Source organism: Micropterus dolomieu, linkage group LG22, assembly GCF_021292245.1.
Source record: "Micropterus dolomieu isolate WLL.071019.BEF.003 ecotype Adirondacks linkage group LG22, ASM2129224v1, whole genome shotgun sequence".
NCBI classification, from domain to species: Eukaryota; Metazoa; Chordata; class Actinopteri; order Centrarchiformes; family Centrarchidae; genus Micropterus; species Micropterus dolomieu.
In genome coordinates, this window is record NC_060171.1 from 1,203,159 (window position 1) to 1,215,081 (window position 11,923).

The following is an 11,923-nucleotide window of genomic DNA, read 5'->3' on the forward strand; positions in this document are numbered from 1 at the left end:
AATGACATTGTCATCTGAGTGGCAAGTGTGTTATCAGCTAAATCTGCAGCTTCTCAGCTTTACAGAGTTTTAAAGTGACCTTCAGCTCGTCATTTATCTTTCTGTTTGCAGCTTTACTGTTCTGGTTCCCTCTCACTGCTCTCATGGCATCGTTTTCAGAGAAAAAGCTGTAAAAACCACAGATTGCATCAAAGAAGTGGACGTCGCCACCGCGATGTCACACGCTGGTTTGTGCACCACCGTTTTGAAGCCTCCAGTTTGGCATTTTGGCCTTCGCCATCTTGGTTTTGTCGAACCAGAAGTGATCATATTTGGATTGGAGGGTGGAGCAGTACATTGCTGATATCCTGATTGACAGGTTGCCGTGATAGACTTGTCAATCAGCTTGTAGCCCCGCCCTAAAGCCTCCCCTGCTTCCTGGTCTCTGTTCCTCTAAATGGGACCATAATTTACTAAATGAACATCACGCTGTGTTGAAGAAGACTTGAAACTAGCGACTGAGACCATAAACTCATCAGGAAAGTGTTTACTGAGGGAATAAATCAGCTGACAAGTAGAAACATTTTCTCACAGACTTCTATACAATCACACTTCTTTCTGCAGCCGCTGGAGTCGCCCCCTGCTGGCTGCTGGAGAGGACGCAGGTTATTTAGCTTCCCTTTTCAGAACAGAGGATATGTCATCTGGTTTCTGCTTCTCAAGACTCTTAATTGCATCCACGTTTCCCTCACTTGCGTCTTTTCCTTGTGTCTTAGTTCCAACCAAGCCAGGAGAGACGGAACGAAGAAATATGTTTTTAGAAACATGAGACGTCCTTTCCTCAAAGCGTCACATGAAGCGACGTCCATTTCTGATGACGGTGGCAGCTGATCTGCAGGTGGTGATGGCACAATGGATAAGACGCCCGCCTTTGATGTGAGAGACCCGGGTTCAATCCCCCCCCATCACCCCACCCTGAGCAAGACTCTTAACCACCTCTTAACCTTAAACTCATTGCTCCTCGTTGACCTCTGATATGTTTAGCAATTGTAAGTGGATAAAAAAGCGTCAGCTAAATTAATAAATGTAATGTAAACGATCAGAGCTGGATCAGCTGGCAGTCGGCTCTGTTCTGATACTAATAAAGTCTCAGTTATCAGTGCAGCACGATTCTCTCTGCAGCTGTTACCTGTTTAACACCTGCAGGTTTCTGTGTCTCAGAGGCACAGGAACTAGGAAGAGGTTACTGGCACAACGTTGATATTATCTGCATTTATATTTATTGATTCTGATTGTGAATTCGTTATTGAATAACCCAGAATATGATCATGCTGTCTTGGGAGTTATTAGGCCAAATGTTTCAGGGAAATTGAGATGATGTAACTCGTATCAAAGTCCGCTCAGTTTTAGGCTTTCAGTTTATTTCCTCTTCTGATATCCTTTTACACTACTGCATACAGTTTATTTGCAAGTCACATCACTGGTCACCGATCGATCATATCAATCCGACGCTTTTCTTTTTTAGAGCAGCAGCTTTCATTCATACTTTGATCCAGTGATTTTACTCGTGGAGCCGCCGGCTGCTTTCATCAGATGCAGTCAGTTAGATAGGCTGGATGAGCGGCTTTATTGTCCTTTACTTGCTCCATAAGAGACTTTAGTGCAGTTTAGTGAATTGTCTCCTACTACTTACTTGTTTTCTATGTTTTATTGTCGTCTAGTGGACTAAAAACAGGAATGATCAGCACAGTCCCGGCGCCAGGATTTGACTGAGGGTGCAATCTTGTAAGATTTGCCCCCTTGCCAGGGTCAGGGTCGTGAATTTGTCATGGACGTGTAGGGCACAACATGCAATACACCAGTGTCATTTCCCATTCCCTTTTACAGCAGGGTGCGCTTGCTATAATAGTAGGGTATAAATGGTGTATTATGAAAAACACCAATTTACTGATTGAACTGCAGACTCACAGCAGAGAGGGGATATGGAGAGATGTGTGGATGTGATATAAAAACCATCTCTGATCGTGAAGCTTGTGTTACTCTGCTGCTCTGTAGTTTATCAGTGAAGTGTCAGAACTCCAGTCTGTTACCAGACAGATGCTGTCTCCTCTATGAAACATCTGGATCCTCACTGCACTGCGTTAATATAAACTATGATAACTGGTCATGGTTCACATCTCTCCCACACTGGTTTCTGTATTTTGTGTTTTATTGATGTATGAGTGTTTTCTTTAACGATTTTCTTTCATGCTTAGAGATGCTGCTGTCAGTCATTTTAAACGTCATGTAAGCAATAAAGGAAGGCAGGAAACAGAATTCAGCTTTTAGCTTCTGAAATTATTTAGACACTCTGATGGAGCTCAGGATTGATCAGGAGGACGGCTGCTTTGCACCAAACAGTTTCACTGTATGAACCTGGACTGTGTGTGGGACCTTTTGGATGTGGAGAAGAACAAAGGATATCAATTAACATTCTATCCTGACCAATTCCTGCGCACAGTGTCACAGTAATGCACCCCTAAAATAACCAAAACAGTGAAATACTGTGCCACTGACTTTAGACCTGTTTTTTTGGGGCCAGTGGTGCAGTCGCTTTCTGCTGCCTTAATGGCAATGTGCCTGACCACACCTCATTTTAAGACCTAAACTCCCATGGGCGCACAGATGGGCGCAAGTACATTTGCTATAACTTGGTCGCTTGGCGTGCTAATGTCAACTGTGCCTGTTGGAAACTACACACTTGCGCTGCGCTTTGCGCCGCTTTGTGCTGGGTGCAAGATAGGCCAAATAATATAATATAACCTTATGTTATCAGCCTGCTATACCAATTTCTGTATTTGTTTTCATCCTGTGGGTGGAAAATGTGGGTGCTTCATCAATCGTTTTGATGATCATGCCTCCCTAAAAGTTTTCACTCTATTCAGTCTAGCCTTGCTGTTGGCAACTGAAAATGAATACAGCGTTTGTACATGTCTAGCCTACTCTGTGCAAGTGGATCGCTGTCAGGTGATGAGCCATCAGATGCAGAAGGATTCCAAGACACATCACTGTCCTAACCTCCCCCCCATCAGCCTCTCCTCGCTGAGCAAGTCTGCAAGCCTGCTCAGTAGTAGACTAAAGGTGTTGCCAGTAGCAAGACAGAATGTTGATCTAAAGTGAGAAATTTGAGCCCGTTCTCATCTCAGGGCGTCCAATACCAGCGCTTTCAGAAAAAGTGACAAAACGTAGTTTAGTTAGTAATTTGACGCTAAAGGGCGTCTCTGTGAGACGCACCGGGTGCATCTCATATAGACGCTTCGGGAAGCGTCTATATGAGATGCTCTGGGGTGTCCTGTATTGACTTGCAACATCTGTGGCGTTGTGCTGTGTGATAAAACTGCACATTTTGGAGTGGCCTCTTATTGTGGCCAGCCTAAGGCATTTTATTGTGGCCAGCCTAAGGCACACCTGTGCAATCCCCATGCTGTCTGATCACCTGAACAATATTTGAGAGAAATAGGCCTTTTGTGTACATAGAGAAAGTCTTAGATCTTTGAGTTCAGCTCATGATGAATGGGGCAAAAAGTGTTGCCTTTATAATTTTGCTCAGTGTATATACACTTATGGCCAAGATAAAGAATCTATCTCCTTACCTCAACATGTCAAACTGTGATCTTGTGTTATAAGTTAATCAGCTTCATCTCATTATCTCGAGAGTAAACAGTTGCCACAACACAAACGTTATGTGCTTGTTAAGCTACCTCATCAATTTCTTTTCTCTGTTGATGAAAGACTTTGAGAGACCATAAGGCTTTTTTATCTCGAGGTGATGAAACATTTGTTTTCATGATGATAATTAAGAGTTTAAGATCACCTCTTGAGTACATCATTATCTTCTCATAGATAAAAATGCAGTTTTTTATCGTGATGAAGAGATAATTGAGTCATTATAAAGTTAAGTTAGTTAAAAATATTTCTAGTATTCATTTGCTGTTTGTACAGAAAGCCAGAGGGCAGTGAATGTTCTTTCTGTGATGGTGTTTGTTTCATTGAAGTCAAAATCATGAGTGTGATTTTTATTTTGCTGCCAGCACTTTAACACTGTCGGTGTTTATTTCTTCTGCAGGCCGAGGGCAGACAGTCGCCCCCTGGTGTTTGTACTTGTTACTGCAGGTCATGAGCTCAGAGTGGAAGTGAGGAATCCAGCCTGCGTCAGGTCAGACCTCCAGGCCGTTGTCTCATAATTTCAGCCGTCTAACAAGGTTTCATGTAGCAAGAGGAATGACTTGATGTGCCGTGTCGTGTGGCGATGATTACTGCCAAGCCAGTGGGCAGGCCGGCTCAGTGCTCGTTTCATCTCAAAGTAATTATGTGATATGAAACACAGTTTAACACTCTCTGTCAAATATAACAAATCCAAATGCCTGAATTGGAGACTCCTGATGCATTTCACATTCACAACATGGTGTGAAAACCTAATGCATGTCCCCAGTGTCATCGTGGTGCAGCTCCTCCAACTGTGTGATCGAGAAACACCAGTGCTCAGTCACACTGAGGTGACTGATGAAGCTCGCCACCCTCGTTTATCACTAAAACAAATCTCTCACCCTTGAACTCATCTCTCATTCTGAAGTGTTTTCAGCTGCAGGCTGCCCACACGTTAGTCTGGCTGTGAGCTTCAGATTTTATCACTTTACAAGATTAATTACGCGTGTTTTGTATGAAGTGACATTATGGTGAAACAAGGTCACCCAAAGAGTTTCATATAAATCTTGTCCCCTCCGTTAACTCTGTCAAGTGACTGCAAAAGACTCACCCCTCCTCCACCACATGAGAGACTCCACAGTGTGTGCTTCACTTGTTGGAGGGGTCTTCACTGTAGATTTACATGAAAGTACATCACAATTTTCCTCAAGGTGACCAAATTGCTTCAAAACATGACACACAGAGCGGTGGCCAGAATCAGCCCTAAACCCACAGATATTGAATTTCTATATATGGAGCGTGTGTTTGGTTTAACAATCCGTGCGCACAGATGAATAAATATTTGGAGGAGTGCATTTCTTGGTTTGGAGGATCGTGTCCATTTCATGGCCTTTCCAACTTACAGCGTCGAAACGGCTTTTTTTCCATGTTGTGCAGAACACATTTTGCACTGACACTGGTCATTTGACAATTAAAGGAAAGTGAAGTTAAGTCAATGTTAATTATCTAGGTAGTTACAGCTAATCTGTTGTCTTTAGCCGTCAAAATCGGCAATGGCTAACTCAAATGGAGATGTCTCCTTTTTGTCTACTTCTATCTAAAACTTTGGACTCGTTTTAGTGCGAACTGGTGAAAACGGAGGGCTTTAAAAACGATGACGCAGACGCTCACGTTTGGCTCCCTGATTGGCTCTTAGCAGAAACACGATGCTGCTGACAGAGTTTTAGTTTTGGTGTTTTTATTAAAATATTCTGTACTGTGTAAAGAACACTTTTACACTTGTACTGTGCATGTCTCGGTATTTACTTTGTGACAACAAAAGAGATCGTATTCGTTTTAAAACTTAGTATTGTGGATGTAACCTCGTGCTACATTCGCACTATTGCGTTAACTAGGCTACTACTGTTGTTTTTGTTGAGTCCGGCTTCAGCATAATTTGTGGATGTGCAGGGCTCCATGGTCAAAATAACAATAAATATGCTACATCATTCGGTTAGACTTCAAATAAAAAATAAAACATTTGGTTAACGTTATGAAGCAGTCTGATTGGATTTAGGCAACAAAAGTAAGTAGGCTGGTTAAATTATTTAAGAATGGTATATAGCTTAACTTAAGTTAAAATTGAGTTCACACAGGAAACAAACACCTTCTGTTGGAACCACACAGAAGTCTTCATCTTCTCCCACCATCCAAGGAAGTAAAGACCCAGTGGATTAACTGTTAATGTAAATGTCCCCACAACACCTGGAAAAGTCTTAAACGTGTGTGCTGTTTTACTGTTGGACAGCTTTCTCAATGACGTCCTGTAAGGTTATGAACCAGAGGATGGATCCACACCGGCCTCACCCGGCCTTTTGGTGCATAAGTGATAATTTTTCAGGTTAGCCTGTTCCCAATGGCTACTGTCCATCCCTTCGATAAAAAAAACTCCAGTAAAGAAACATCTCAAAAATCAGGTATTTTCTCTCTCGGCCTGTTCTTGTGAAGGTCATCTGAGCTTTTATTTCGACTCGGTTGGATTACTGTAATTCATTGCATTCAGTCCTGTTTTAGCCTCGCTTCACATCACTTTTAAAGCACTTCCTGGTTCTGCTCCCAGCTACATTGCTGAATTGCTGCTCCCCTGTGAGCCAGAGTGCAGCCTCAGATCCTCAGGCAGCAGGGCTCTGATAGCTGTTTCTAAGTCCCGGCTCCAGACTGAAGGTGACCGGGCTTTTACACTTAGAGCTCCTCAGCGACATCCATTAAATCACTTCTCAAGACATACTTAAATACAACAAAACCGCCTTTTTATTAATTTTTATGCATAATTTCTTTTCTATCTTGTCCTATATATCCATTTTAACCGTATCACTGTCGTAGAATATTGTTTCTTTTAACTTTTTAAATTGCTTGATTTAATTTGCCTCTATTTTCATATGTTTTTAATAGTGCTGGGCAACAATTACATTTCTTAATCGTGATTAATTATTGTTATGCACAAAATTGAATAATGAATTCTAAAGTAGTGTATTGTGCACTTTTAATTTAAATGTAACAAATAAGGTGCTTTTTACCTGCAGTATTTCCTTTACACAGCGGCAATAAAATATTTCTTGTAAATCTCAACTTAAACATTAATGTAATCAAATATTAAACCAAAGCTGTTTGCTGCTGCCAGGGTGTTACCTTTTATCTAACTCGTTAAAACAAGTTGCCATCAGAGTCCAGTGTTCTTGGGTTTTTTTCTGAACAGGGAGCAGCAGAAACATTTTTCTTTTATCAGGGAGCAGCAGAAACAGTCTGTGTTCAGCAGCAAGTGTGAAGTACACGAGCAGCACAGATCATTGGCAGAGAGACTGATCCTCGCTGTTTGGGAGTTTCCAGAATCTATTACTGTTTAACTAAACAGGACATCAGCAGGAGGGAATTCACACGGCAGAGCGTCCCCGCAAAACTAGATGAAGGCCTCTCAGGTGAAGTTATGTAGCCTGTAATTTTAATTGAAGTTAAATAGGCTGCAACAGAGCGCCTGGCGTTTACTGTCTTACTTCCCCCGCACGCTGCATCCAGCGTGGTCTGCCGAAGCCTCCGCTGCTTGTTTGGGTGGCTGATTTGCAGGCTGATCAACATCCCGCCCCTCCTGTGACCCAGGGTTTGACTGGATGTGTATTCAGAGCCCGCGAGCAACAGACTTTCAAAATAATAATTTAAAATAACTGCAATAACATGTGATATAATAGTTGTTGGTGTTAATTAATTAACGTGTTAACGTACCGTACGTAGTTTTTAAATTTGTGTTCAACAATTTGTATTATAAGTATTTAATATTCAGGGACAGCCAATAGAAATTTTGGGAAGGTTAAAGGTGTTCATGTGAAAGTTCACGTGAATTTCTACACACACACACACACACACACAGGAAATAAATCTGGCCCCTCGGATCACATAAATATTAGGAGACTCAAATCTTAAACTCATCAACTTAGCTGAATTAAAATATTTCAATTGGAGTTTATGAATAACACAGAGTAATCTAAGTATACCTGTTATTTCAGTGTGTCAGATACATTTAATTAACATTTCATATCTTAATCTCATTTTCAGGTTGGTGCTAATGGTTGTCAACTCTAAACTGTTTCTGTCTTTTCAGCCAAAGAGGAGATGAAAAAAGTTCAGCTTTCAAAGCGAAGTTGAGCGAACTTTCATTGACTCCAACCCTACTTGGATATTAAGACCAGAATATCATAATTAGCAGAAAAACAGGTATTTGTGTGAAACAGTTTTGGATTATTAACTTAACTCAGAATCTGTTTTAGTAATATTTATTTGACTCTGTGAATAAATCCATGTAATTTTCCAAAAGGATTCCCTCCAGTGACTTCAGTAAGAGACAAGGTTAGCGAGGCTGACTGTGAAGACCAATGCAGTGAAAAGTCTGGCTGAGTGGAACGCCTGGGTGAACTCTGTTTATGGTGAAGTGCCTGATAATCAGCATTAACGAGTCACAGGCAACCAGCTGGTAAAGCCTGGAGGTGACTATTAGCGGTGAAAGTTATTCAGCTGGATCCTGAGAAGTATGTAATTTATTGTGAGTAATAATGAACACTCCACAGCGAGATGCAGAACAAGCTGCCCCTGAAGGCTCAAAGAGAGATTGAAGTCGTCCAAATGTCCCTCAGGAGCAGGTTTAAACCAGAGGACTCTGACAGAGCAGTTTATTCCTAAATCCATGCTCTCCTTGAGCGATTACATAAGACCAGAAGAGATGTCACTGTGCATTTCTAGAGCAAGGTTCCAGTGCTTTGTATCCTCACTACAGCAAAGTCAAAACCGGGTTGATGTAGTTTCCACGCATGGAGCTCTACTAACAGGAAATGACAGGATGGTTTACAGTGAAATAATCTTCCCCTTCATGAAATGTTCCAAGCTGTGTTTGCACAGCATATCATACAGAAGATGTTTGCAAAGTGCCAGGTTCCTGATTTGCAGAGATGTTGAACATACATGGGTATTTCAGAAAACGTAGCCTTTTGTCCACACGTCTGTTAAGGTCACTGAAAACAAACCTTTTTGAAAACTCTTGCCAGGGTGAAGATTTGCAGAAACTCTTGTTGCAGTGTCGATGCCTCGTGACGTCAGAGTGCGCACCGTCGTCTCCTTTGTTTACATGGGGTGACATTTTGTGCGGACGTGACCCAACACTGCTCGTTCTAACATATTTGTTTTGCTAACTTTATATTTAAGTGTGATAATGAGAAATAACTCCACTCCGCTGTCAGTCCACATATTTGATGCCCCCTTCCTGCCGTTGATGGCAGCCTACCAGAAATATTTTGTCAGGCTTCTGATTGGCTAACATGTTATTAATGTAAGCGTTATATCACTGCCTGTTGGTTGGGCATGCTTTTGACAGCACTTCAATTGTGTGTTTTCATATAGACAGAGATTCTTTTTTCAAATGAAGGAGAAAAACCCTTTTGTGTGCGACTGGGCCTTAAAAACAACATTATGCCTGAGGATGGGAAAGTATCTCCTGTAATGTGAGTCTGACCGATATGAAACATGCACCAATTCATACTTTTCACGTGACGTCACATTCCGAGGAAAACGCTCCCTTGGAAAAAGATGTTCAGCAAGTGATGCGCTGTTATTTTGAGTTTGTTACTTTTGCGTTGCCAAAATGCTGGATGGTTGTTGTGCTTTCAGACGCACTAATCGAGGAGGAGAAAAGCCCGGGCTGTGTTAGGTGAGGGATTCCCCGGAAGGTAAAAGTAAACATTACCGCAGTTGAGCGGCGGCAGGAACCTGGCGGTTTTTAATGGTAGAAATGCGGCAGCGGATGCTGTAACCTTATACGGATCAGAAGTGCCCAACACTTGTGTTCATATCTTTCTTTTTCTTAAGTTGAAAGGTGATCCAAATAAAATCTGACTGCTTTTGCGGCGTCTATGTTGGTCTGCTGTTTTGCCCTCCAGGTCACCGAACTGAACTATGAATACATTAAAATATTGAATTTAAATTCTCCCCTTGCAAAGCTCCGACTCGCTGTCTTAATGGCAACATACAGGATATCATGCTAAGACGCTAAAGCTAATGGGTTCCAGGCAAAAGGTATACAGAAACTTGGACAAGCAACGCAGAGGTTCGATGTATGTTCGTTTATTCATACAACATTTTTCACATTTACGAGACAAAAGGCTATGATAATAAGGACTAATCAGTGTCATCAGGAAATACCTGCTAATGTTAGCCTAAACTCTGATGTAATGGCATCCAAGATGTCGGTGTCCTGAATGGGGAATTTTCTACTGTTTTACCTGTTATCTCACTAAACAATAAGTTACGTTAGCTAATGATACGCTCCTTGGCCTTGGAAGCAACGCTACGTAACTACTGTAGGTGGTAAGCTAGTTTGTAGGTATTCTAACTTCTGCAGCTTAAAAACAAACACAGACAAGTTAATCCATTCTTTACGCCTCTGCTCTTCTGTTTTTAGTTGTTTTTAAAAGGTAATTTGTCTGAGAATATGAAAAGGAACTCCGGGATTGGGCTTTATTTTTCAGGATGACTGATGCTAATTATGAAGAAATGCTAAATGAGAGATTGCACTGAGGAACAGCTTCGCCCAGAGCAGCTCAGTGTCTCCACTGCAGCGGGGATGATGACTGTGATGTCAGCGCTTTGCACAGGAGCGTGTCACCGCCTTAGCAAACTGCTCGCAGTGGACCCGCCCATCAGCTCCAACACCCGCCTCCTTCAGCAGCTCGTCCACTGAAACCAGAGTGAAACGCCGATCAAAGTTTGTTTAATGAACCTGTACGTTAATGTAATATTTGAACTTATTCTCAACTCAAATTTTCTACGTAGGAGATGTTTTATGCATTAAATTGTGGTTTTCGGTGAAGTATGTGTCAACACGTTCTTATTCCAGGTCGTCACAATTGGACACTTGGTCAAGACCCCTTGGCGTGGCTTTTTAACACCCTGGGATCCTTTAGCTCAACTTTTGAATAAGTTTAGGAAAAGATTGAGGGTTATATGTTCGATCCCACCTTGGGACCATTTTGTTTCTCTCTTCAACAAATGGATTCTGCAGGAACTGTTTTTCAGGCTCACATTACGCCATGTGCTGCATGTTTTTATTTCGGTGTTTGATCCTCATCCATCAACCTACAGACGCTTTTTCATTTCCCCAGTATCTCCAGGCAGAGGACATTTAGGGGAATCATGTTCTCTCACAGCTCTTTCAGAAGTGTGTGAAAAAGCAGCTACAGACTCTTTTAATGTCATTCAGAACTTTTCAAAGTAAAAGCTCAGTTCAACCCCAACAACAGCGTTGCAGTAAACGAAGCTTCTTGCGCTTTTATTTTGAAGGCAAAACCACTAAAGAGGAAGTGATAATGTGAGTAACTGTTGCTACCATGACTGAGATCTATTTCAGCACCGCTATCAAAGTATTTATTCATTAATATTTTTTGCTGCTATCAAAGCACCATAATCTGGCAGTGGGCCAGATATTATTGTTGGCGGGCAGTTTTGGCGACGGTCCATAATCACAGAGAGAATGAATGGGTTTCCCTTCAGTGTTTGTCTAAAGTTTATCAAATGTGTGGTTTATAATAATAATAATAATAATAATAATAATAATAATCATCCTTATTTGTAGAGCACTTTTCAAAAACAAGTTACAAAGTGCTTTAGCAAGTGTAAAGACAATAATACCCAAGAGACAATAATACAAAAAACAATACAAGATAAAAACATGGAAACATTGAAAAGACTAAAATACAGATTAATAAATTAGTAAAATACAATAAAATAAAAGGGATAAAATAAAGTCAAATAAGATCGGGAAAAGCTCTCCTATAAAAGTCTGTTTTAAGAAGGGACTTAAAAGAGTTCACTGACTCAGCCGACCTGATTTCCTCGGGCAGGCTGTTCCAGAGCCTCGGGGCCCTGACAGCAAACGCTCTGTCCCCTTTAGTTTTCAGTCGAGACTCTGGAACAGACAACAGACCTCTGCCCGAGGATCTCAAGGTACGTGCTGGTGCGTATGGGACTAAAAGGTCAGAAATATAACAAGGCGAGAGGCCATGAAGAGCTTTAAAAGTGATCAATAGAATTTTAAAGTCAATTCTAAAACATACTGGGAGCCAGTGTAATGAAGCTAAAATAGGAGTAATGTGGTCATATTTCTTTGTTCTGGTTAAAAGCCTGGCAGCTGAGTTCTGGACAGTCTGGAGTCGATCAATAGATTTTTGGGTTAAACAGGTGAAAA

At 41.4% G+C, this 11,923-nt stretch overlaps 1 protein-coding gene across 8 annotated transcripts in view; it reads right to left on the minus strand.

Annotated features, from left to right (window-relative positions):
• Positions 1 to 9,828: 9,828 nt before the first annotated feature.
• Positions 9,829 to 11,923, minus strand: part of calml4b (calmodulin-like 4b) — a 15,689-nt gene continuing 13,594 nt past the window's right edge. For all 8 annotated transcript variants that reach the window (XM_046037870.1, XM_046037865.1, XM_046037872.1 and 5 more), the window contains one exon: positions 9,829 to 10,416. In XM_046037870.1, coding sequence (XP_045893826.1) covers positions 10,319 to 10,416 — 98 coding nt within the window. In that variant the 3' untranslated portion in view covers positions 9,829 to 10,318. The remainder of the gene's footprint in view (positions 10,417 to 11,923) is intronic.